This window comes from Dermacentor variabilis, chromosome 8 (genome assembly GCF_050947875.1).
Source record: "Dermacentor variabilis isolate Ectoservices chromosome 8, ASM5094787v1, whole genome shotgun sequence".
NCBI classification, from domain to species: domain Eukaryota; kingdom Metazoa; phylum Arthropoda; class Arachnida; order Ixodida; family Ixodidae; genus Dermacentor; species Dermacentor variabilis.
The window spans coordinates 79591481-79618531 of record NC_134575.1 but is presented as its reverse complement, the minus strand read 5'-3'; the positions used below and the strand labels follow the sequence as shown (position 1 = coordinate 79618531).

Here is a 27051-nt window from a genome sequence, read left to right as displayed (position 1 = left end):
TTCACCTCATCGTTCTACCATCAGTCCAGCTCATCGCATCTCTCAATGCATCAGCTATGTTAAAGCTGCATACCCTCCACAATGGCCGCACTGTCACGCACCTTCAGTCGTTCTTTGGGAAGACAGCCGTCGACGGGAACAATCTTCCCTCGAACATCGCCCTTCACGTCATTCCTGTTCAGTTCAAAGCCGCCGTTAAGCCCTTCTTTGTCAACATCAACTAATTTTGTAAACCTCAACTCGGCCCACACCTCGTGTAAAACCCTGTGTCCAGGGTCCTTGGTGTATTTTCAATAGAATTTAATAAATAAATAAATAAATAAATACCTATTCTGCATATTTTGGTTTCGCAATGTCATGGCACGTGTGTAAGCGTTTCGTAATAACGACAAATAAACCGAGGGATTCTCTACACTTCAGTCTTGATGCTTGCCTTGAATTTCCAGTCATTCTCCCAGAATGAGGTAATTTGCTTTAGCTTTGCGTGCGACAAAATGCTTTTCATTGTTTTATGACATACGCAGATCTTAATTAAGTATTGGTGGATTAACTCGTAGCGTGCATTTGCTTTGCTAGAAGCTGTAAATTTTGTACTTTCATTTCTAATCAGGGCTCTTAAGCCATAAATTTTAATTTGTCGCACTTTCTTGATTCGTTACTGAAGCTATGCATCGGAAGCAACACTTCCCTTTGTCTAATCATTCCAATCAGTCTAATCATCTCGAATCACGTATTTCCTTAGCCTAACATGTCCAGCTCTTAATAATGTTTTCTCTTCTTTTCTCTCACATTATCTCTATTTCGTCTGCTACCATTTAACGAGCTGTGAGCTTGCCTTATTTATTACACGTTATGACGTCATTTTGAGCCTGGTTATTTTATACTTGTATGGACCACTGTGCAGGGGGAGCTCACATACGACGGCCTCGGCGAACTCACCTACTTGGGCCAAGTGGTGTCAGAATCCCTGAGACTCTATGGTCCGTTTACAGGGTAAGTTGCTATTTTTCACTTTGTCAATTGTTTGTGTCAATTTGACTAAGTTCCCAGCGTAAACATTTTGTGATTGTGTAACTAGCGTAGTTTTTTATGAGAAATTATATTTCGGTCATTGAGGGCGCACCTTAGGTGGCCAAAACCTACCTGTTTTGCAATCAATGCAGGGAGGACGCAGTGAGTTGCAGCACATTACAGAGTGCAAGGCTATTGCAATGAACCGGTTGTTCGAGCCATTCAGTTTGATATCGACATGAACTCAACTTCAGTTGAAGTAAGCTCATCTTTTGAGACCTATCTGCTGTCCTCGTCTTTGCCGCTGTGCAGACATGTCGACGTTGAATCACCCACTCGCCCAAGCTTCCGTTCTATCAAGTTACATTAGCTTCCACAATCTAGTGGCGACCATAAATATTGGAAGCTACAGCGCAATTTCTTTCGCGAAATTTATTGAGCTACTTCCAAGGTTTTCGCATTTTTGGGTGCCATAGCGACGTTGGTCACCTCAAGCGTGGGTCTTGTAAAGAGAGCGAAGAGAAAGATCCAGAGGTGAACCAGCACAAAAAATCCCATTATGCCCTCAACTGCTCTGCGCGAAAAGGCTAAATGCATGGGCGTATTGACGTGTGTATGTACGACGCTTTATTATGGTTCGCTGCCGGCTCTATCTGAAAACTTGAAGTGTTGAATAATGTTTCCGTCCGTTTACCAAACGCTTAACAAGTGTCGAGCATTGTTCTTCCGTAACAGGTCAACAAAAATCACAATGAATTCCTGACGTACTGGTATTGTTTCTTTGACTGCCGTGCTTTCTTTTAAAAGCACCTTAACTGTTTTTCATCGTAGTTTCGTGGATATACTCAATAGACGCCAACAGTTCCTCTCATAGACGTTTCTCCACCTTTAGCATTTCAGACATTCATTTCCCTGTTCATCTTTCCAGCCGTCAGTCGCCGTGGTTGCTCAGTGGCTATGGTGTTGTGCTACTGAGCACGAGGTCGCGGGATCAAATCCCGGCCCCGACGGCCGCATTTCGAGGGCGCGAAATGCGAAAACGTCCGTGTACTTAGATTCGGATGCACGATAAAGAACGCCAGGAGGTCGAAATTTCCTGAGTCCTCCACTACGGCGTGCCACATAATCAGAATGTGGTTTTGGCACGTAAAACCCCCTAATTTATTTTTTTATCTTTCGAGCGGTCGGCTTGCTGTCCAATCTTCTCTTGACTAATCCAGCGAACAACTGGTACAAAAAGCATAAAATCAGAAAGATGTGAATAATGAACCAGTTTTCTTGTAGCAACCGATGGAACTTCCTTCCTTGCTTAAATGTGGCTCGGCAGCCACTTTACCGTACACAAGGGCCCCGCTATTACCTATTGCCATCGTTTCCAATATCTCAAGCTCCATTTTTTTTATTTTCATGACCGACAAACTCCGCTTTCTTCAGTCATTAATGACAAGCGCCATTCTTGTTGTGCGAAGCCAGTTTCGAGCCTTAATTCTCGTGTTTTCGAACCCTTAAATTGCGCTCGTTCACTAGTCCCGTCCGTATCGCATTCCTTTAGTCCCCGTCTTTTGTGTTTCACCGACGTCAGATAAATTTTGGTAAAGGGGAGCGTCCCTATTGAGGAAAAACTAAGTATCGTGTTTTCCTGTGCCAGAGACCAATCAAATTACAATCACTGAAGCCGAAAAACGTGAGAATTGTTCTGTACTTCCCTTGTGCTAAGCGCCTGTTGGTTGGCTTGGTAATCATTAACATGACGGATATTTGATTCAACATCCCGAGTATGCATTTACAATAACTGTCTTTGCAGCTGGGTGCCCAGGGTATGTGATGAGGACTACGAGCACAACGGGGTTCGCATCCTGAAAGGCATGGCCGTTTTTTTTCTCGCTCACGATGTGCACTACGATCCCGTGCTGTGGCCAGAACCGAAAAGATTTGACCCTGAACGGTAATATACGACAGCGTTCTCTCTTCCCTAATAATATGTGGTATCTCTCTCGTGTTAAATTCAAATAAACGCTTTTCTAGTTCGACACGACGAAAGCAGAGGCAGCTGAAGAAGAAATGCACAAAAAAAGAACAAAATTGCAACCACCTAATTTTTAATCAAACCCGCATGGTAACATACTTAAGAAACCGATTACGATGTGTTGACACAAGATCACAATGCTGTTAAGTCGCTTGGCTGGCATGCTGTAAGGAAACGTGCCGTACCAAACGCAGTAAAAAAATTATCACACTGCCTCTTAGCGTGTCGAATATTCCGTTGTCTATTAACTTCGACATATTGAACGAGCCTGACTCACACTAATATGACAAGTTTCTATTAAATTTCAGTGTCCTCTAACACGAAAATCAAAATGTTACACGTAATGGATGCGTCGGGTCAGCCTCATCTTGTTTATGCGTCCAGTATATTATGCATTGCGTTATGCATCTGCATTTGAATTTGATCCCCTCGCCTTTCTAACTGAGTTTCTGTTTGTGTTCTCCAACCATTCCAAGTACTTGTATTTACTGATGCACTTGTGCATGTTTATAGTCCGCAGTTTCTGAGACTCCAGCGAAGAACGTTGTGTCAAAGCCGTCTGAGTGTAAGCAATATTCTACGGGGCTTTCTGGACCTGCATTTTGTTTGCCATCAGAAGAGGAGCAGCTAGTTCCTCTTCAGCGTGCCTACCTCTCCCACTCGACCTTATAAAAATACCCCAGGAAAATTAAGCACTTCATTTGAGTTATGAATGCGAAAGCATACATGTCTCATTTAACGCAGCTGAGCGCTAGTTCCAGTCTTGCTTTCTGTGTAAAACATCATAGTGCTACGTGCCTCAGGGCCTGCAAGTAGTACAGCCTCCGGTGCATTTGTCCAGTTGGCCACATGATGAGAACTTAAAGCAGCTCGAAGAAGAACAGGAGAGTAATCTAAAACAAACACAACAGCACGAGCGCTATTTGTGTACTCGCGTGCTGTGTTTGCTTTCGATTACTGTCATCTTCGCGCTGCTTCAAGTTTTACTCAAAATTCAAGTTGAGTTTTACTCAACTCACCCAAATCAAGTTTTTCTGGACACTTGATGTTTTTGCATGAAAGAAGAGCCCCCCGTGAAGCTAGCATGATGTTTTAGCATTCATACACCAGCTGCCAGGGCCTAATCAGGCCATCATATGCAAGGTTCTTCAGTAGGCTTGCGTCGCAAGTGTACCCGAGGCCCTTAAAGGGCGAGTTGCAGCGTTGTTCTTAAATTTGTGCTGAGGGATGTAGCGGATCGGACAACAGCAACTGAGAAAGTTGACCGGCAAAGACCATGGAGGCTACCATTACAACAGAAAGCATTTATGCAAATCTTGAGGTGACCTTGGGTACCGACGCACGAGCGGCCTTCTTTAAGTAAATCTTTTACTTACAGTAAGCAATTTAGATAGCTCACTGCTGTTGTGAGGGCTAAAACCAATCAAGCCTGACAAAGGCTCCCGTCCCTCCGCAGTTCGTTAGAGTTAACATGTTTCGTGTTCAGCATAGCTCTCGATCTTGGACCTGTTCTTGGGTCTTGCATTCTTCAATTGATCGAAAAAATACGACTTCTATGATCGACGCCCTTCTAGCAGATGTCTCCTCTGTGTGTGTGCTGTGCCAGCACCTCCAACTTATTTTGTCGAAGCAGGCGTAGCTCATTGAATTCAACTGCATGAATGTGAACCTGGAGGCCGACTTGACTATCACCTTCAACTATGAACAAAATGTCATCTTTACCCCGCTCACTGGCCCTTCCTGTACCCGCTGACTCCGCCGAAAATCGTACAGGATCACTTGCATTGACACTGAAACCAGCAGCCCCTTCCTCTTCACCCGGAGCGCTGTCCATGTCATCGTTGCAGTGCTTTTCTCTGCCTAAGCTCCACATAGCCAGCCCTTCTGGGGAACAGCGCAAGCGGCAAGAGCTTTGTGGCCAGTACCAGGCAAGCATATACAGCAATGTCGCCCTGACCAACATCGAAAAAATCTAATATCTGCAGATGTACGTTACTGGGTGAGCCAAGACGGCAATGCAGGGAATCGGCCTCACCAAGGCAAAGTACGATGTCGCCATGAAGGTGCTGTCTGACCGGTCCGGATGTTGCGACATGCTCATCGGTGACCATCTGCACCGCCCACTAGCAATGCCACGTGTTATTAGTTCAGACAACGGTGTAAGAACAGGCTATCCGACAACGCGGGGGCCACTAGGGAGAAACGCGTGTCACTAATGGTGGTGTTTCACGTTTGCACAGCAGCACGGCAGCACACGTATACAGGCATAAAACGCGGGCAATTTGAAAGGGTAAACTGTTATACCTGCACGTATAACGCGTTGAAAGAAATAAAAATTAATTTATTTAGTGTGTCTGTCATTCACTATAATCATTCAAGTTCCTCACGTGCCATAACAGACGATAATGTCTCCAACATTGTGGCCGCGTCACTTGCTCAGCAGAAGGTGTTTGACAAAGCCTGGAAGAAGTCACGGAAAAGCGGTGGGGGCAGACGATAAGTTGTCTTTTTTTTTCTTGCAGTGTGTGCTTTACCGTTGAGCAATTACTCATCCATGTTTTCCGCAAGCGCTTAATAATGGAAATAACGAGAAATGACGAATAAGCAGAATCGCAAGACAGGGAGGAAGAGAGTTGCCTGGCAGAGACGGATCGAACCGGACTACGCGCTAAAAGTGTTTCTTTCCAACCTGCAAGAGCGGATATGGCTTGTGTGAAGACAAAGTATCGATGTTCAGTGTCCTTTAAAAGAGAACTCGACTGCAAGCATTGCGGGATGCCATACAGCATGGAGAAGAGTCCTGCAACCAGGCGGCTACATGTGCGAGAAGCACTTCGATCCAGTGCATGTGACAAAAACAAGGACGGCAGTGCGCAGCGGAGTTGTTTTAGCCAGCATGACCCGAAGAGCTTCTCTAGCTAGAGATGCTGTGCCGAGTAATTTTCCTGCTTCACACTTCACATTCAAAGAACGGTGTTCCGTGAGAACTGATGCTTGCGGAGCACTTCCAAAAGAAGGAGCAATAGTCATAAAGGGCTAACGAAAAAGAAGAAACAGAATACTAAATGTAGTAAATCAGGAGCTACTCGAGTTAGCAACTGAAGTGCAAATAGAAGGCGGCCAGAACCAGATTAGCACTGCCAACACAGGACGCTCGCCAATTGAAGGCAAGCGCAAAGCCAAACCTGAAGGTAGTGAAGTGCAAGAACCGCAGGCAAAAGTATGCGTCATGCAAGAGACAATAGTTCAAGCAACTTCTCGCGTGGACAACGAAACGTTAGCCATTGCTGCTCAGCGGTCTACACGACCTCTAGAAGTTCAAGACCAGTGCAGCGTCGCATGACGGTAACACCAACAGCATCAACTTCAACGCGCTCTTAGAAAAAATCTCTCGCACCACGCTACCTACAATATTAGGGTCCTGGAATGGGATCGGGATGCCCGGTGTGAGAAGCTTAGTTTTTCTTCATCTTGAAAAAGTTTCGACAGGAAGTTCCTGCGGGCCCCACGAGCCTGCTTTGATCTTTATGAAAAAGTACCTTCAGGTTGACGACCAGATGAATGCCAGTGTGATTTTTATGGGTAAAGCTATACATCCAGAAAAACTTGAAATATGAGTAAGCTGTCAACGTTAAGTGATTTGAACAGTGCCTTGCGCCGAATCGACAAGGTCAGTGTCTGCAAAGGTGGCCCTGGCACACGTATTTTCCCTGACGTTGCCTACGAATGCCTACGTCGATGTATCCGGCCACTGGAGGCACAGGGAATGCTCCATGTGGCTAGAACCCAGTGAGAAAACTTGCAGTCGCTGTGAGAGGTTACTGGATACATTTCACATTCACCCCAAGAGGGTTCTTCGGAAGAAACAAGAGCGCAGGCCGTACCAGCAATTGAGCATACCATCTAGGCCTCAGCAAATAACAGCCTTAAGGAGGGCAAGATATGCGGTGATGAAGCCAAAGAGCCGACTGATCAAGTGAACAAAAAGACTGAAAGAGCAATTAATGAGAGAACAGAGTAAATAGAGCGCTACATCTGATGCATCAGTGGAAAAAGATTAGAAAACATCACTTACCACCAGCTCAGCGAGTGCTCATAGAAGAGTGCTTGTCAGCAGCCAGAGCCACTACTGAAAGGAACCGGCGTTACACTGAATCATGGCTTACGATGCGCCTGCTTCTCCACATACGCATTGCGACCTTCTACAAGTTCTTACGAGAGAGTGGCATTCAGCCTCTTCCGAGCGTTTCGACAGTCGGGAAGTACATGAGCATGGGTCAAGTCAACTGCGGATTTGACAAGAGATTCTTCGCTGTATTTCAAGAAAATATGGCCACGAATGTTTAATACCATCGTCATGGTATTCTTTCTCTTCTACGAAGTTCGGCAAGAGATGACAGCTCACTCAAGAACAATGACGTACTCTGGGTTCACTGACTTTGGCGAATCTTTGCCATGCGAAGAACAACTAGCCGATTACGGACTTGTTTATATGTTCCGCACATTTGGGGCGCGCACTTTCAGCCAGTCACCGTCTTGCGACAGTGCTACTGCCAATTGCAGGATGTGGAAAAAGTACGCAGTGAGCGGGAAGTTGCGAAATGCCATCAAATATTTTATCCATCCTTTTGATAATGATCGCAAGGTTTTCGTCTATTCAGACGCCGCACACTTGATCAAATGAGTTAGAACCCGCCCGCACACGTAAAAATTTTTTTCAAACTGTTGAAAACCGCATCTTCAGGGCGCTCTATGACAAATTATTAATTTCAGACACCAGCAATCCAGGTCGCTCACGCATGCATCCAAAATTTCATCTGCCCACCTGAACCATTCAAGTGCCGAAAAAATGAGGGTGAAGCTGGCGACGAAGATCTTCAGTAGAAGTGCGGCTGATGGCGTATAGTAGTATTCTAAACGAGGTTTTTTTGGACTGGAAAATATCCAAGGAACAGTCAAGTTTGCTATGAAGTTCAATGACCGGTTTGACACGTTAAACAGGGGTTTTCCCTCACAAGGGATAAGTCGAGAAAGCAAGGACTTTGAAGTCTTGAACTCCTTCTCCACATGGCTCGACTCGTGTCTGCGGGAAGAATCCCGAAAAAACGCTTTTTAACGGAGTCAACGGCTGAGCGACTTCGAGTGACAGTTTTGTCTACAATAGAGTTAATCTGCTTACTCGAAGTCTGCCACTGCAAGTATGTGCTGACATCTCGCTTCAATCAGGACGCTTTGTAACACCTTTTTGGCACTATTCGCCACGCCGGTGGTCAGAAGGATCACACTTCTATGCCAACTTTTCAGCAGTTGTATAACATGCTGTCTCTTTACAGCCTGGTAAAGCCCCCATAGTTTGGTAACTGCAGGATTGCAGATGGCTGCGACAAGCGTCTCGTCACGCTATCGGATCTCACAACAGCCTTCCGATCCAAACACGGAAAGACAAACCTCTAAATGCTCAAGGAACAACTTGACAACGACGTAGATGATGAAGTGGAATGAGAGCCCCTTTTTGACGATATTTACTCTTTGCCAGAAGCAGCGAACTGTATAGCCTACTAAATAACCGGCTACATGTGCCGCAAGCTCTTAACACATCATGCGAGCAATGGTGGATTGGCAGTCTCACTTTAAGGACACACCACCCTAAAGTTTCCCGTGTTAACTTGAAGGCTAAAGGAAAGCTGATTCATCCCACCACTCACATCTCTCGCATGCTGCCATTAGCAGAGAGCGTTTTTCAAAAGAACTCTGCAAAATATTTTGCATACTCGTACCGCCTTACGATAGATGAACTTTTCAAGGAGCACAACTATTCATTGCCATGCTCTCTGTGCAAGGTCGATGTGGTTGCACATGTTTTGAACCACAATGTCTCTATGTGGATGAGGCAATGCGCCAAGCAAAAACGATCTAATAGCTGCAAGTCGAGCAATTTAAGAAAGTTGGCTAAGCTCGTCTAAAATCCAGCTATGAACAATGCCACAGGAATATGTGTATCCCACACCAATAAACATCCTTTCTCTAGGTTTGCAAGTTGATTCCATATTGGTTCAGTGTTGCTTCGTAAATTTTGAATGAAAAAACAAGAAAACAATCTGCGTCTTCTATCATGAACATTATATTAAGCAGCATGCACACACTGATTCCAGTGAACGTTATAAATGCATGAAAGGAGCACCATGGTTCATAATAAAACAGCCTTTGTATTGGTGCTTTATGAACTCTACGGTGTGAAACGCGCAATATTTAATTTTCGTTTGAGTCTGCACAACAATGATGGTACAATTCACTGCACTGCGCGAAAGCACTTATGTACACGCAGGAGAACATCATACGTAGTACGCCCCAACACACTGCCTTCTCAGGACAAAAGAAAACGATCATACCGCGTACAATGACGACAGATAGCAACTCTTCTTCTAAACGGAACTTGCAAATTGAATTGTCGGCTGCTCCATCAAAATTGTTAACTGCGAGCACCACGCTGAGCAAAATATACGTTTTTGATTTAAAATCCCCCAAGCGTTGCGGCATTGTGAAATAACTCTATAGGCTTTCGGGAAATTAATATAGTAGCCTCAATATGAGAGCGTTACCACTTACAGGCACTCTGAAAAATGCAGGCTGAAACGCAAGCGCTCGGCGCCTGTCAGCCTCCGTAGCCAGCCTCCTAACCTGGATGAATGAATGGATGGATGGATGGATGGATGGATGGATGGATGGATGGATGGATGGATGGATGGATGGATGGATGGATGGATGGATGGATGGATGGATGGATGGATGGATGGATGGACGGACGGATGAGCGGACGGACGGACGGACGTGGGTGGGTGAATGGATGGGTGGGCGTGTGGGTGGGTGGATGGATGGATGGATGGATGGATGGATGGGTGGGTGGGTGGGTGGGTGGATGGATGGATGTATGGATGGAAGGATGGATGGATAGATGGATGGATGGATGGATGGATGGATGGATGGATGGATGGATGGATGGATGGATGGATGGATGCATGGATGGACGGACGGACGGACGGACGGACGGACGGACGGATGTGGGTGGATGGATGGATGAATGGATGGATGGGGGGGGTGGGTGGATAGATGTATGGATGGACGTTATGTTATGTTACGAGCATCGCTTTTGGTACGGGGCTGTGGGTCGTGCCGCCAAGCTCTTGTCAATATGCTTCCTAAGGACCTAGCTGAAAATTAAAAAAAAAGAAATGCTATAAACTCCCACAACCAAATTTTCTGATCCCCTATAGAGAACTGTGCTTTTCTACGGCTCCGTTTTTTGTCGTTTCTGTACTTCCACGAATCATCCGATCACCTCTTACTAATCCCTTCTGCCCGACGTCTTTACTTTTCCACTGCTCTCGCTGAGCCCAAGTCCTTCAAGGAGGCAAGTGGTGCCCGAATCGACCACTGGGTAGATGTCCTCGCATTGTAATAAAAGATGCTCTATAGTTTCCCCAGCTTTACCACAGCGAGCACATCCTTCTTCTTCGTTCTTATATCTCTCTTTGTAGGTGCGTGTTTTAAGGCATCCGAATCTCACTTCTGAAAGTAATGAGCTTCCCTTTGAGTTATTATAAATTGTTTCTTTCCTGATTTCGTTTTTCGCCTGAAGTAGTTACTCATGGCAGATTTCTTTTTCATTTCCGCCGCCCATGAGATTATTGCAGCCTCTCTTTTCGCTTGACGTTCTTTGTTGCTGTGTTGCCCACCCTACAGGCCACATACTTGCTGGTAAGTTTCGTAGTTCGTTTCCTGCACTGTGAATCAATGTTTTACCTGTACAAATACCTGAACAGTCTCCCCGCCCATTTACTTTCTTCCATATTCCTCGGTCGTTCGTCATACTCAATTTTACTGCGAGCTTCCCTCACTTCAAAATTAGTCCAGCCCATATCCCCCTTCACAGCGTCATTTGTAGTCTTCCCGTGAGCGCCCAATGCGAGGCATCCCACTGACCTTGGTTCCTATCGAGTCCTGCTTGTACACCTGACTTGAAGCAAATAGCATTTTCAAAACGAAGTCCTGGAACCATTACACCTTTCCACCTCCCTCGAAGCACCTCATACCTATTGTATCCCCCATAGTGCTCTATGCTTCCATTATGGCTGCATTTCTCTTCCTTTTCACTGTTACTGTTTTTTGCCATGTTTTCATAGATCTATTGCCTTAGTTTATTCATACAACAAGGTATTTATATCCTGTTACACGAGGTATTTCCTGACCCTGTATCGCCACTGTCTGTTCACTGTTTTCATTGAATACCATAACACCTGATTTTCTAACACTGAATTTCCAACCTAAATTGTTGCCTTCCTTTCCACAGATATTAGCCAGGCGTTGCAAATCACTTTTCTTGTTAGCTAGCAACGCAATGTCGTCCACATAAAATAAAACTGGAAGCTGCTGCTCTACTACTGTACCCGCCTATTTGCATGAGAGATCGAACCCGATATAACTTACTTCTAGCACCCTCTTCATCCTCACCATATACATCATAAACAGCAGCGGGGATAAAGGGCTCCCTGCCTCAGACCCTTGTTGATATGAACTTTCTCCTAGCTTCTCATCCCTTCCCATTCAACGCAAACAGTATTTTCTAGGTAAATCTCTCTCAAAGGTTGTAGACAATCATCACCTAAGCCTTCCCCTTCCACAATATCCCACAAAATGTTGCGGTCTACGTGGTTATAGGCTTCTGTTATGTGTAAAAAGGCTACATATAACAGTCTGTTTTCTACTTTTGTATTTTAATAGACTGAGTAAGAACAAATGAGTTGTCATCTAAACGTCTTCCTATCCCGAAGCCATTCTGAAGTTCTCCCAAAATGCGATTATTCTCTCCCCATGGTTGAAGCTTTAATTTGATTGCCGGCATTGCTAGCCTGTATATTACCGATATAATGGTCAAGAGTCTATACGAGTGAACTTATCTTTCTCCCCCTTACCTTTATAAATTAAATTCATTCTACTTTGTCGCCAAGTGTCTGGTATTCGGCTAGCGTTTAAAGATTTCTCCACTGCTATCACCAGAGCTTCCTTACATTTTGGTCGCATTTCATTAATCAACCTAACGGGAACCTCGTCTAGCCCTACGGCTGTGCGCTTAGGAATTTTCTCTTCGGCTTTCATGCAGTTGAAATTTGTCACCACCAGCTCCTTTTCCACCTGGGCCTCTTTCGTGCTCTTTTTTTCTTCAAGTAGTACCTCGTCAGTGCCTTGGAAATATTTGACTGTTATTTTTCTGATGTAATTTATTGCCGGTTATCCTTCCACTCTTTTTCTACCTTCGTCTATGATATGCTGTATTGTTCTTGACTACCTGCCCAGTAATTTTCTGTGGTTCCAAATTATTCTAGTTGCAGTCTTCTTTCTATCACGTATTTATGACAACCAACGTTCCCTTTCACGTTTTTTTTGCTTGCGCCTGTATTTGAACTACAGACTTTTTGTCCGGGTATATTTCCCATTTATTGGCTGCTTCATACTGCCGCAACTGCGCCTACTTTGCCTGCCTGTGCTATCGGAATGCTTTCTGTAGTTCGGCGATTGCTTCTCGTATCTACTTGCTCCACCGTCTTTTCGGTTTCTTTTCTCCTTTCCAACGAACATGTTTCTCTTTCCGTATTTCTGCCGTTATTCCACCTAGAAGCTCACTAAATTCCCACTCTTTATTTGGCCATTTGCCAAGTTTATCCTCGACTCTACTGACTATATTCTTTATTTCTTCAACGTTCAAATTTGGACTGGTCGTTTTGCATTCCTTGCTCTCTTTCCGAACTACATATCCCATTTTCAAAATGATGCGTTTTTGGTTACTGCCTATGCTGCTATACCCTTCCTCATCAATGACCATTTCTCTCAACTTATCATGAATTCCTTCTCTCATCAGACAGTAATCAGTGGTCGATTGCCGGTTTGCCACTTCCCACGGGATCTGCCCTTCTAACTTAGGCCCCGTTTTCACGTAAAGAGGTTATGTTGCTCACAAAGGTCTAGCATTTACTTTTCATTGTTTTCGGTATAGCCATCTGAATTCTGTATGTGGGCATTCATGTCACCTAATAGGATAATTTCAGCACCATTCCCGACACCCTTAATATCAGCGCTTATGGATTCCACTAACTCTTTATTCTTCTCTGTGCAATTATTTCTGGTCCAAAAATACATAACGTCCAACCAAGTTTTTTTCCACTCATTGTACCTGATAACTAAAGCCGCTCTTGACATTTTGAATTTACTCTTTTCCATTTGGCTACCTGCTGGATGAGCATTCCGACCCCCCTCTCTATCTTTCCGACTTAGTTCTGTTTCACCCTTCCCAAACCTAATTGTCAATCACTGACGGCGTTTCCGAGTCTCTAGAGTGCGTTTCTGTTACCGCATACGCCCCTATTTGTTCTCTATTTACCTACTCCTCAATCTGTGCCCACTTTTCCTTTCTTCTGCTGTCCTGCATTTTTATGCGGCTTGTTGCATGGCGAGCTCTTTTTCTTGCTTTCCTCCTTTTTCTGTTATTGACGGCGATGCTATAGTGAGGTTCCCTTGGGGGACCTCCTTCATTACTACCTACTCTGGCCTCCTGAGCGCCCGTGGGCCCCCTAAAAAAGCTACAGCACGACAAGCAAGTCGGTAGCACACTTCTAGTGCAAGCCTGTAATTGAAGTGGATCCCGTCTCGTTGAAAACCACCACACCTTCTCACTTCCCTGTTTACATCGACAACCTCGAAGCCTTTCTCCCGAATTATTTTCCATATTGCCTCATTAGCAGCCAATACGGCTCTTTGCATGTGACTGTCACGTACAGGCACCTCCGACACCGTGCAGACCACGATCTCCACCTGAGGGTAATGCTCGCGCAAGTCGTCCACGCCTTCGCAAAGCGCTTGGCTACTCCTGTCCCTTTCCTGTTTAGGACGCCATTTAGCCCTCCTGCTACTATGACAAGGTTGTGCACGTGGGCATTTTCCGCGAGCTTTGCTTTTGCTCGCGCCATGACAGAACCCAGCGTTCACCTCGGAAATGTCCCTATCGTTACTCTTTTATGGGCTTTTCCCCTCACCACAATTGCTTGTGAGCACCTGTCCAGATACGAGTCTCCTGCGATAGTCACCATTACACTCTCTCCTACCTCTCCATGCTTCTTTTTGTCCTTTTCCGCATGATTCGGACTTAGCGAGGGGCAATGACCCATGCGCTCCTACTTTTCTGCGTAGCGGCCTCGAGGCAGGTGCCGCTCGTGCTAGCTTACCCCTCACCACCTTGCACGTATACCACGCACTTTGCTGACACTCTCCCTGCTGTCACGTCGGGGGACTGCGTTCCATTGTCACGACCGTTCTCTTTCAGAATGGCGGGCCTGTTCAGCTTTTCCTCAGCTGCTTCAAGTCTTTTTTCCACTTCCTTTGGTGCATCACTCTCCCTACTTAGCTCGTTTTTGAGCTCTCCAACTTCTTTGACAAGCTCTTCCTGAAGAACCTCCATTTTCTTGAGCCTAGCAACCAGCCTCCTAGTCACATGCGCCAGCTAGCGGCTCCCGCAACCTTTATGATACGCGCTGCGCGCTGCCGTCGCATCACCTGTTCTTCTTATACCGTGGTTCAGACGACACAAACAAACTGCACAATCTATTTCCCACAGATGTACTGGAGAACCTTGTCGTTTCTCCAGACGAATACTCTGCTATTCTGCCACACTTTGTTCTAAAAACCTTGCCACTTCACCAGGCTATTCAATACCATCTGTGACTTAAGGAGACTCTTCCATCCAACCACAGTGACACAGCAGTGGTTTCTGAAGAAGAGGCTCAGCAACATTCCACAGAACCAGTGTCAGGATGACTCTCGACAGTAATGCGTGTAGCGTTGAGTCACAGGCGGCAATTTTTTCCAAATGGCAAGGGGTAGAGGACAGGGGCACCGTGTAAGTGCACCACAAGCTTGGTTCTGAATGAAACCAGCAATGTTCTTCACGCTCTTCAACCGGATTTCTCGTCTATTGTCCCATCCCCTACATGTGGTGCTAGCTTTATTCTAATCCACTCTTGCGATGCGTGCGCCCGTTGTCGCCGTCCTCTTTGTCTTCTAATTCATAATGACCAGTAAGAATTGTACCAACACTGTCCACAGCAAATATTTTGCTACAGTCGTGACACCAAAAGAATACCGCATGAGCATTTCGACGACGCCATTACTCATTAAATATAGGCAGTACATATGCTAATAAAACAGAAAATTGTGATTATGCCCTTCAGTAATCAATTCACTAGCCCAATAGTAGCCTCTGATTTCAATGTGGAGCTAATTACTAGTATAATTTGTCGTTCTGCTATGTAGACAAGAGACTTGCCTCAAGAATCGCTGAACATAGCGGATATATTATAACGTCAGCTAACACCGGGCGGTTCACATGTATTCGCATGTTCGTAATGAGCATGCAAAAAATGGTCCTAATTCTCGAGTGTTGTGTGAAAATGTGCATGGCTCTCCTTTTATGTGATTGGCATCCTTTGTCCACTTCAGGTGTTCAAGCCTGTCTATCTATTTGTCTATCTGTCTATTTATCTATCAATCCAGCTATCTAACCATTTATCTAACCATCTATCTACCTATTTAGCCTCTTACGCCAACACACTAGCCCAGGTCGTCGTCCAGCTAGGGTGACTGGGTATGTCATCACCGTCACGATGCCATCGTGGTCATTTCATCACCGTTATTCCCGCTGTCATCTGACTCGTCATGTCGTCGTCGCGGTGACTACGCCGACCAAGTGGTCTAAATTTTCTAACAGCTTGGGCCAGTAGGTACGTGCTCGTGGATGTGACGCCATCGTAGTCGTCGGAACGCCGTCATTCCAACTTCGTCATTCGACTCTCGTCAAGCCGTTGTCATCATGCCATCGTCATCATAGAGTCGTCATGCAGTTGTTGTCTTACCGTAATCATAATGCCATTTTGGTCTTTTCTTCGTAGTCATTCCAGCTCAGTCATTTGACTCGTAAGGTCATACTCCTGACGCCTTACGCTCACACAGTGATTTAAGTTCTCTAATAGCTTTGGTCACTAGGCATCACCTCACGGTCATGATACTCACGTAGTTATTTCATCGTCCTCATTTCACCTTTGCCATCTGATGCTGGAATCGCCGCCATTCATTGCCATACCTTCATCGTGATAACGTTGCCATCGTTCCATTGCAATCATGCAACGCTATCCATGCCGTCATCACACAATGGTTGTCAACGCGACATCGCCGCGCACTTGTCGCCACGCTTTCGTTCTCAAACCCTAGTCGTGATGTTCGTTCTCAAACCCTAGTTCCTTCGTGGTCATTCTGACTTCTTCATCCGACTCTAGCACCGTCGTCGTCTTTCCATAGTCATGGCATCATCACGCAGTCATTAGACGATCCTCGTGGATTCAGACGTGTCAACTAATTCTCGTCATGCTGTCGTCATTATATTGTCTACGTAATTCTAGTGACGTCATTCTGCCTCCATAATTGTATGATAATCATGCTGTCTTCATCTGTTCGTAATAATGCCGCTGTCGTCTTGCCATCGTCGTGATTACATTGTCGTGTGCTAGTTGTTCTGAGGAACCCATTTCCTTTCTATTTTCGGTAATCCGTCGTGATTGAGCCAGCATCATTTCAGCCTTGTCATTCAGTCGTCGTCAAACCGTTGTAATCACGCAATTGTGGTCATGCATTCGTCGCGTTCCCATTCTCTTCATGCCGCCGTCCCGATCTCCTTGTTAAGCCGTCGTCTTTTAAGCATAGTCATCTCGTTGTCGCCAAGCTGTCGTCATCAAACGGCCTTTGCCGTTCCACTGACATCATACAGACTTCGCCATTCCATCGTTAGCGTGGCGTCGCTGTCAAAAACGTGTCGTCACGCCATCATCCTTATTGCCAAGTATGGAAAACCAGTTCCACAGCAAACTGGGCCAATACCGGAGAAACTGTACATCGTATATACATCGTATAAAGACGAAGCAATAAAGGTCTCGGCACCGCGACTTCAGTAATAAGTCAGAATAACTACATAGGCGCGTTGGTGTCCTTTCCTTTCATTTGTCTCTGTCGTATCTTTCATTTTCCACTTTTTGTACTACAAAGATCATGTTGACTAATACGGTGCGTCGCTACATTGCTTGAAGGCTAATCGTATTACTATGGAGTGTCATCGCGACATGAGGGTGCCGAAGTTTAATTGTTAAAGATGTAAAAGCGTTTATTATTAACCGGCGTTTTGGCCGACCCTTAGCGTAGGGCACGGACCCTCAGCACGAGCGGCATACACGAGCGAGAGCACTGAAGAGGACGACCCACCAGAAAGCGCTGGAGAGGATGACTTAGAATATCGCACCAATCCTTCTCTACAACTAGTCCCGGGAACGAACATTCAGCCACTTGGCGACCTAACAGCTTGTCACTATGAGCGGGTCATAGTAGGCCTTGAGGCGGTCGACGTTGACAATGTCTCGTTTAAGACGGCGCATGTCCGAAGGTGGATCACGTAGTTGAACAGATATGTTCGTTCAACAGAGAGGTAGGGGGCTTCACATTTGGAAAGTAGTTTCGACGAGGGCTCAGGTGCAGTGGAAGAGATCAAGAGCCACACAAGCGCTCCGGGTAGGAACATGGGCGCAGAAGCAGTCCAACCGCAAACGCTCTTTTGGCGTTCTTGGTCGTTAGAAGTGAAGGCCAGCGTGAGATCGCGGCTCTCATCGGTACCTCTGGCTGTGACAGTAATAGGCGCACATTCAGATGGGCCCGAATGGTACGGTAAGATTTTGGCGATTGTGTGCGACGGGTGCCGGCCCTAGCTAATAAAAAGGGTGAAAAGCCAGTGGTGCTCCGAGTGGCAGTATTGTTGGCGTAGGTTGCGAGGGGCACAATAGCATCTCAATATCTGTGGTGAGGAGGAAAGATAACCGATGCTCATTAAGGGTTACGGACTGGATTCCAAGGGAAGGGGAGCGTAGCAGGGGTGGCAGAAAGTTAGGTGGGCGGATGCGATTAAGAAGTTTGCAGGGACGACATGGCCACAATTAGTACATGACCGGGGTTGTTGGAGAAGTATGGGAGAGGCCTTTGCCCTGCAGTGGGCGTAACCAGGCTGATCATGATGATGATGATCTCTGGTCGGTGGCTACGTACATTGTGAGCCTGTCGCCAAGCGTACGGTTAAAGCATTCTGTGAGGCCATTGTTCTGAAGATCGTAAGCAGTAGTTAAGCGGTGCATAACATGGTGCTCTTTCGGAATGGCTTCGACAACTTCAGAGAAGAAGACGCGTGCGCAATTGCTGTGGAACTCATATGGTGAATCGGTGCAGTATAAATTCGCGATGCAGGAAAGAGCCAGCATCGCACGCTGTATCCACTGGGAGGGCGGCAGTTTCAGCGTATCGCATGAGGTGGTCAACCGCCACGATAACCCAGCAGTTACCAGCAAATGTCACAGGACGTGGCCCGTACAAATTGATGGCACCGAGCCCAAACGGCCGGCTAGGGCAAGGTAGCGGTTGCAGATAGGCTGGCCAGAGGCGCGGTGAAGATTTTTGGCGCTTACAATCGGGGCTCAAGCAAACAAACTTCGGAACGTAGCTGTACATCACGCGCAAGTAGTGCCACTGTTGAATGCGCAGGTAAGTTTTCAATCCTCCCGAATGCGCAGACTGTGTGTTAGAGTATAATGGCGAGAACGCAGACTGCGGGGTACTACAAGGAAACACTCGCGGCCATCGGCAGGTTATTAGTGACGGTGGAGTAGGTAGTCGTGAATGGCGAAATGATGGCATTGCCGACGTAACGCGCGAGTGGTTGGTTGTGCCAACGGATCAGATAGCAAGTCTATCAGTTTGGATATCCAGTGGTCCTTGCGCCGTTCAGAAGTGATGGTGCGAATGTCGATGGAAGAAACGGCAAGCTGGGATACGGAGCAGCGGGAATTGCCTTCGAGCAAGGGAGAGCGACAAAGGGCGACGGCGTCAGAGTGCGGGTGGCTATAAGGTAAACGAATATCGTCGTCCTTCCGGTGAAGTGCCCAACTGGAGAGGCGGCGTGCGGGGTCCTTCAATGATGCTAGCCAACAATGTTCGTAGTGGTCAGGGATGACGTCAAATCAGCGGCCATACAAATATGGCCGGAAGTTAAGAACCCAAATGATCGCCATTTTTTTCCCTTCACGGTGAGGTTACTTACGGCTTCCGTAGGCGTGCAACTTGCATGAGCCACAACGCATTCAGAAAACCCATGTTCGCGCCGCGCGAGGACAGCATCGAGACCATCACACTGGCTTCAGTGTGCGCCTCTGTAGGGGAAAGTCCGGTAGTAGTGACGCAAGCTTGGAAGTGACGTCAGCAAACGGTGCAGAATACCGACCGTCTCGTCACAATCTGACGACCAGGAAGTGAGGGGCTCGCTGCTTCCAAGCAGCTCGTTAAGGGTGATATGATGGTGGCGAAGTTTCGGAGCAAGCGTCAAAGTAGGAACAGAGCCCTATGAAATTGCCCAGGTCTTTCACGAATGTAGGTTTTGGGAATTTGCCAACGGCCCGAAGTTTGGCTGGATCGGGGAAAATTCCATCCTTGGGGACGGCGTAACTTAGAATTGTCAGCTGCCGAGCAGCAAATCAGCACTTCTTGATGTTCGTTGTATCCTGCGTTTGCTAAACATGTTAAAAGAAACGGTGCCGTTGAAGGTCTGTGGAGAAGTCAGCAGCAAACACAACAACGTCGTCAACATAGCACAAGCACGCGTGCCATTTCAAGCAGCGCAGAACTGTGTCCATCATACGCTCCAACGTTCCGGGCTTATTACAAAGTCCAAAAGGCATTACGTCAAATTATTATAACCCGTCGGGTACGAGAAAAGCGGTCTTCGGTGGCTCGGCGTCTGCTGTGTGTACTTGTCAATAACCTGAGCGTAAGTCTAGAGATGAAAGTAATTCTTCGCCTTGTAGACTGTCAATTGCGTCGTCTTTGCGCGGGAGGGGGTAGACGTTGTTGCAAGTGATTTTACAAGCGGCGGTAGTCCACACAAAACCGCGCAGAACCGTATCTCTTCGTAATTAGTACGACAAACGATGCCCATGGACTGCTGGAAGGTCGTATCACCTGGTGGCGAAGCATGTTCGTCAGCATGTTCGTTGATTACATGACGCTCTGCAGGACACACACGATAGGAATGTTGCCTCCATAGCGGTCGCTCGCCAGTATCGACGCGATCTGTAACAGTTAGCGTCCGGCCCAGCGATGACTGCCCAACATCGAACGAAGAACGAAATTGTTCTAAAAGGCACAAAAGCTGAGACCACTGAACCGGTGCGAGGCAATCGGCAGTAGAAGAACCGAACACATCACTGGGCGACTGGCCACGCGTGCAAAAATCACTGTGCGCACTAGAACTTGCGCAGTAATTCTAATTCGATGCGCCTAGAACTTGTACGTTTTCGATCGCTTCTCGAGTACCAAAATAATCCCCTTGTAGCTGCAACACAGGGTATGGAAACGGGATGCAAACGAAAATGGCTCTGTAGCCCTGTGTGATGTCCTCTCTTGCAAAAACGAGCAGCTGGCTTTTCAGAGTGATAAAGCGATCACATGGAGACAGTAGTGCAACAGCGCCTGCAAATTACGCTGCAGGACGCCGGTATGACCGTCGAGGCGTTCGGAGGAATTTAGGCGTCGGCTTAGACAAGTTCCTCGACGGCAAAGGATTCTCGGTGAGCGGCAGTTCCAACAGCTGCGAGAGCTCTATTTCGCCGCGTGCGCAATGAATAATGACATTGTGGCATTGCAGCCTTCGTTCAGCATTTACATGCCGTACGAAGGCTGACTAGCACTAACGTGACAGGTTTCTATTAGATTCCAGTGTCCGCTAACACAAAAGTCTCAATGCACTGCAGCAGGTGATGGATGCATCATGTCAGCCTCATCTTGCTTATACGTCTAATAATTTTGTCTTGTGTTATGCATCTTCATTTCCATTAGATCCCCTCGCCTTTCTAACTGAGCTTCTGTTTGTGTCATCAGACCATTGGAAGTACTTGTATTTACTTGTGCACTTGTCCATGTTTATAGTCCACAGCTTCCTAGACTCAAGTGCAAAAAGTCGTGTCAAACCCGCCTGACTGTAAGCAATATTCTACGGGGCTTCTTGGAAATGCATTTTCTTTGCTATGCAACGCACTGTGCGCACTATAACAACCAGAGTAATTGTCATTGGGCACGTGCATTGCTTCTAGAGTACCAAGGCACTCCCCTTGGAGCTGCAACACAGGGTATGAAAACGGGTTGCAAACGGAAGTGGTGCTGTAGCCCTGTGTGATTTCCTCTGTTGCAAAAGGCAGCAGCTGACCTTTCGGAGTGAGGTAGCAGTCAGATGGATACAGTAGCGCAACAGTGCCTGGCATTCCGCTGCAGGATACGGGCACGACCGTCGAGGCGCTCGCAGGAATGTAGGTGTCGGCTTGCGCAATTTCCTCGACGGGGAAGAATTGTCGGTGATGGCAGTTCTAACAGTGGCGATAGCTCTATTTCGCCTCGTGCGCAATCAATAATGGCATTGTGGCGCAAAGGAAAGTAACCGCCGAGGATAACCTCATGAGGGCACGAGGAAAGGAGGATAAATTCTATCGCGCATACAACGTCAGCAATGACAGTACTATCACTGCGATCCGCCAAGCGGTGAACATTCTGAGCACTGGCTATGCGGAGGGAAAGTCCAGAAAAGGGTGCCGCGCCTTTCCGAAGGGGCAGTAACAGACATGGCGCCTACAGTGTCCACGAGTGCAGATGCGCGAACACCGTAAGCAAACCCATCGATTACGTTCGATGGACTCGAACATTTCGACGTTGTCGCAGCCCTCGCCTCTTGGACTGCGACGATTAGTTTTCCTCGTGCCAAGTTAAGGGGCGAGGCCGTATCGGCGGCAGTGGGCTACAGCGAGGGGAAGGTTAACGGCGGGCAGTGGCGGTCGGACGCATTGTCGGCGACATAGCTGACGGGGAGCCGTAATATGGACAGTCGAAGTGGCTTGTCAAGTATGGTGCGGCGCTAAGCGGCTGCACACGATTACAAAAACATCCGACGTGGTCGGCGTAGCAGCACGCAAAGCACAATGGCCCGTTGTCGGAAGTATGCCACAGGATCACCGTGGCAGCTCCCATCCATGTCACAGGACACGTTGTATCGGGTGGCAGCTGACATGACTGCATTGTGAATTACAGTCCGGGTCAAGTCACGAAGTCGGCAGAACGAAAAGGCACACATGAACAGAATGGATGGGTCTTCGTGACGACTGTAGCGCCGCTGAGCGGTGCAGCCGCCGGGAGCTGTTGGGACGGCGCAACGACACCAGCGTAGCTTAGTGGTACAGCCGCAAGACGTTGCCTGTGCTCTAGCAAGACCTCGGGCATTTCGTGCATGATTTCCCGATGGAGCGGAACAATAATATTTGATGCAGGCTGCTCGAGATGTGGTGGCTGAGCGTATAAACAGGATGGCAATTTTTCTTGCGCGTCCTTTCTATGTTCTGTTTGTTGTTGTCTTTCTGCGGTTTAACGAAAATTATCTCAAGTGTTTTTCTTGTCATACTTTTACCTAAAAGCACACTTAGACTGTGTATTTCCCAATGTTTGTAGCTTTTCCTCCCCTTATGGATTCCGCTATCGCGTGGCAGGATGGAGCTAAATGCTGATACGTCATTGTCACAGATGATACACGTACAAACAAGCACGCTATACGTTCAGCATACGAGATGGCTTCGACAATGCACGTGGCGCCAACACACTAGCGACTACCCCTCTACGAGATTACATAGCTGCACTCTGAGCAGCATAATATGCCTTGACTTGCAACAGCGTTTTACTCAGAAACTAGGACCAATTGGTTTGCGCATACTAAATCTGCCTTCCTATACCTGCTTGCTGGACAACCAGCCCACAAATGCTAATAAGGATAGTAAAGAGACCAAAAAATCTGATTTTCCTCACGTTACCGACGACAAATCTCTTACTTTGCGTGTGGGGGCCAATCGCGTTAAAATAGGAAAAAAATATGTTTTCACCATAAACAAAAAAAAAGGAAATAATGCGGCTTTTATTGAGCTAAAGTACCTGTAAAAAATAGAAATTCTTTGTTTTCTTGTTGGTTGTTTTTTACGGTGTATTTACCGGATTTCTTTCTCTACAATACACGCTGCCACAGATTCAGCAAGGCAAACAGGGCGCGCATACAACCCTTCTCCTACTTCCCCTACGGAATTGGACAGCGCACATGCATCGCAACCGCGCTCGCCCGGGTGGAGTTCATGGTCGCGCTTGCTCTGCTTGTGACGCGGTACAGGTTACTGCCTAGCGGCAAGTACAAAAACGTGAGTACCACTCAGCTACCGTCGTTTCCATTTTTCAAGCGAAATTCTTGAAACCCCGCAGCTTGCCACTCCTTCAGTTGCGGGCGTGAGAGCCATGGCTGGAGGCCAATGTCCCACACGCTGCGTTGGGGTGGCGATATCACTTGTCGTGACGCATGCTGTGAACAAACAGGGCTTCATTATTAGGAGGAAGGCTTAGCACGGGAGATCCTGTCTAAGTCTAATAAAGCGAAGGAATCTTTTTTTGCTCGGTTGCAAGTGCACTACAGTTCATGACCTTTGTTCCACTGAAACCAAAGCGGTACAGCCTAGTGATCGTAGCCAAACAGTTTTCACTTCACCTCAACGATCTTCTACAAGTCTTGTAAGTTGCCGAATTTCACAGGATTTCGGTGACCGGTGTACAATAGAATACACTAACTGAGTGATAAAGAAACGATATCGCATTTATGTTAATGTCACCTAGTATTACACGATATGATATAGTATACATCTCTTTCAAATATACAAAAACTTTGCGAGTAAGAGCTTTGTATGACCATCGTAAACATTCTGATGCTTAATGTCAAACTGTAACTTCATAAGTATATCAAATAAATTATGGGGTTTTACGTGCCAAAACCACTTTCTGATTATGAGGCACGCCGTAGTGGAGGACTCCGGAAATTTCGACCACCTGGGGTTCTTTAACGTGCACCTAAATCTAAGTACACGGGTGTTTTCGCATTTCGCCCCCATCGAAATGCGGCCGCCGTGGCCGGGATTCGATCCCGCGACCTCGTGCTCAGCAGCCTAACACCATAGCCACTGAGCAACCACGGCGGGTTCATAAGTATATCAAGTTTTTCCGCTTGAAGTGCTGTAGCAGATTCAGTTGACAGAACTGCCATATCTCTTATTGGTACAGAGTTACGGATTTTTTAACTTCATGATTTTACTTTTCTGATACCCCAAACTTTCAGCAATTCTTAACAAATATGAGGCAAAAGTCCAAATTGTGCTCCCTTCATTTTTTAACTTCCGCTTTCGAATGCAAGCAACGTCATTTAAATTGGTGAAATGGTTGCCTCAGAATTATTCTTCCGTTGCATGTGTATTTGAATAGGGAAATAACAGTTCGCCCGATCTAAAGCTTCGTCTAATATCGACGGCAGCCACAGCATAGACGTCGTCCCCAGCGAATACTACATCCGATCTCATGAACCAAAGGATTAGTCGCCGAATATCGAAAACGCTATCATGCACTTTTTCAACAATTACGCGTCACCCATTTACTACCGGCGCCTCTGTGAGCTTATGCCCTCGCCGTGTGTGACGTGATTCAGAATAGTCCGTGATTCCGTGAAGGTGTACATAACGCCACGTAAGGGAAGTGTTATATTCAGCTCCTACTTGGCACTCGTATCTGTAAATAAACAAAATCTCAACGCTTACGATGCGGGACATCTGAAAAAGTGCAGTAAGCTATAATCCTCCAGTATAAGAGCTTCAAGAACACTTTCATGAAATAAGTGTATGTGAAAATTATTGTTCGGAAATGCAGAATAATCAGCTAGTTGTTGTAGCCTGGTTGACACTTGGAGTGGTTGGTTGGGACCCCCATAGAGTGAATCTAATACGAGACAAGGACGTAGAATGATGGACACTACAAGTCCTTTCTCGTAAATATAAGTTTATTCAAACAAAAAAGTATTTAAAGACGAGCAGTACCCGCTGCGCAGTCGCACAACTGAAGAAACGTCCTTCACATGAACGAAAATCAGAAACTCAAATTCAAAGGGAAACCAAAATTACGCCCACTGCAGGCGTCAAAATATCAAAAATGAAGACCGTTTCACTCAGACATGGCTCATCACACATATAGATAAATTATAGCGTTCCGTGGTACAGCTACTGCAGCTACTCAAATGCATGTGTCACCAGGTCTCTGCATCAAGAACATTTCCATTATTTGTCATGCCAAATTATCTTCATGTCGGTACAAAACGAATTGTTTTGTCAAACGACCTCAAACAATTGCAAGACTTGCAGTGCGCAGCCAAATACGAGCTAGAATTTGCACCTAAATTGTGCTTATGCTGTTTCGGTCTTATATTTAAAAATCTGCCTTTCTCTCCTACGCACAACCGCCAGCATCACGTGGGTTTTTTGCATACGACGCCACTTCCGCAATCAACAAATTTTTAGGTGATTTGTGATTTGTTTCAGTGATTCACGACCATCGAGAACATCAAGTCACATTAGTGGCCATATCAGACATTTAATGTAAGGAATAGAAAGCTAGCACCACTTCCCGATGCCCAAGAAGAACTTACTACGAAGCCGACTATGACCAAACTGTAGCTTTTGTTTAGGACAGCTTAGGCCGCAAAACAAAACCAGCTAATCTCTAGATTTCCTAATCTCAGTGTTCCAAAAAATCTCCAGGTTTGCACAATTTTCATACGATTTTCTGTTCTTCTCTTTATTTCGTTTGCTTCAGGAGCCACCGAATTATTCTACAACATCATTGGCGGCTTTTCCCAAGGAAGGCGTATTCGTCAAACTACAGAAGCAATAAAATCCAGGAAAAGATTTAAAACGGCGTGAACATACGTCATGTTCATTATGACGGGCGACTTTGTTTCATATAATTACTAATCATTGTTTCTATTTAATAGCAAGATACGCTCATAACTCACCAGAGGCATCAATTTTTTGTAGCCTGACTGCTATTCACGGGGCTGCATACTGCAGTCACTGGCCAATAAAGCTTTTCCAGTTGCTTCCGTGTCTTCAGTTCCATGTTTTTGTTCATGCTCATTATTTTATTACTTGTCATCGTTGCATAATGAGTAACAAACGGCGACCTATTTTGAAACATCTGTGATAAAGATACCAAGAAACCAAACATAAAAGAAATTTCGCTGTAACTCAGAGCGAACGAGTTGAATTTATTGAGCAACCGTGGTGTCCGATATCCATTCAAATAAAGAGAGAAAAAACAAACAAGAATTTTCGCCACATCATTATTTGGTGCTAATAATCATGGTCTCACGAGAGCATTACTGCATATGTATTTTAATAGAAAAGTCGGTGTTCACCTGAAGTACTGTTCGCTCCTGAACTTTGATCGTACGTAACCAGAACAGGCTCCCTTTTCCCAGAAAGCGAATCACTGTACCATTCCAGGACACCGCGCAAAAGAAGCACTCGCATCAATCAGGAAACTAAGGTTGACAAAATGAGTATTTATTACTTATCTACGAAGGCCACAACAAACCACATTTTCAGATTTCTCTACACGTCACCCTGAGCAGCCCCCACTTTCTGGAAATGAATAGTTTGTGGCACATTTCGTCCGCCCAGGACGCCGAGCAGGCTTTCTGCAGTTCGATAATAACGCCTCGAGATAGAGTAACAATGAAAGTATAGCACTTTTATTTAGGCCCTTATTCATCTACACATGTGAACCTCTGCAATACTTCCCATCACTTCTGCATTTAAACACCGTGCATCGCTTCGCACTAACAAGACCCCAGAAAAACATGTGCACAACGCTCTCGAGTGCTTCTAATCGCACCACTAACACCTCTGCTGTAAAAGTTCCGCTATATTCAGGTACGAGTATAA

General features: G+C 46.2%; 1 protein-coding gene across 1 annotated transcript in view; it reads left to right on the top strand.

The window, feature by feature from the left end:
• Window positions 1-26201, top strand: part of LOC142591128 (cytochrome P450 6B4-like) — a 34950-nt gene extending 8749 nt beyond the window's left edge. Inside the window, exons 3-6 of the mRNA XM_075703508.1 lie at window positions 905-993; window positions 2816-2956; window positions 23274-23439; window positions 25922-26201. Of these exons, the coding sequence (XP_075559623.1) occupies window positions 905-993; window positions 2816-2956; window positions 23274-23439; window positions 25922-25999 (474 nt within the window). The 3' untranslated portion in view covers window positions 26000-26201. The remainder of the gene's footprint in view (window positions 1-904; window positions 994-2815; window positions 2957-23273; window positions 23440-25921) is intronic.
• The last annotated feature ends 850 nt before the right edge of the window (window positions 26202-27051 follow it).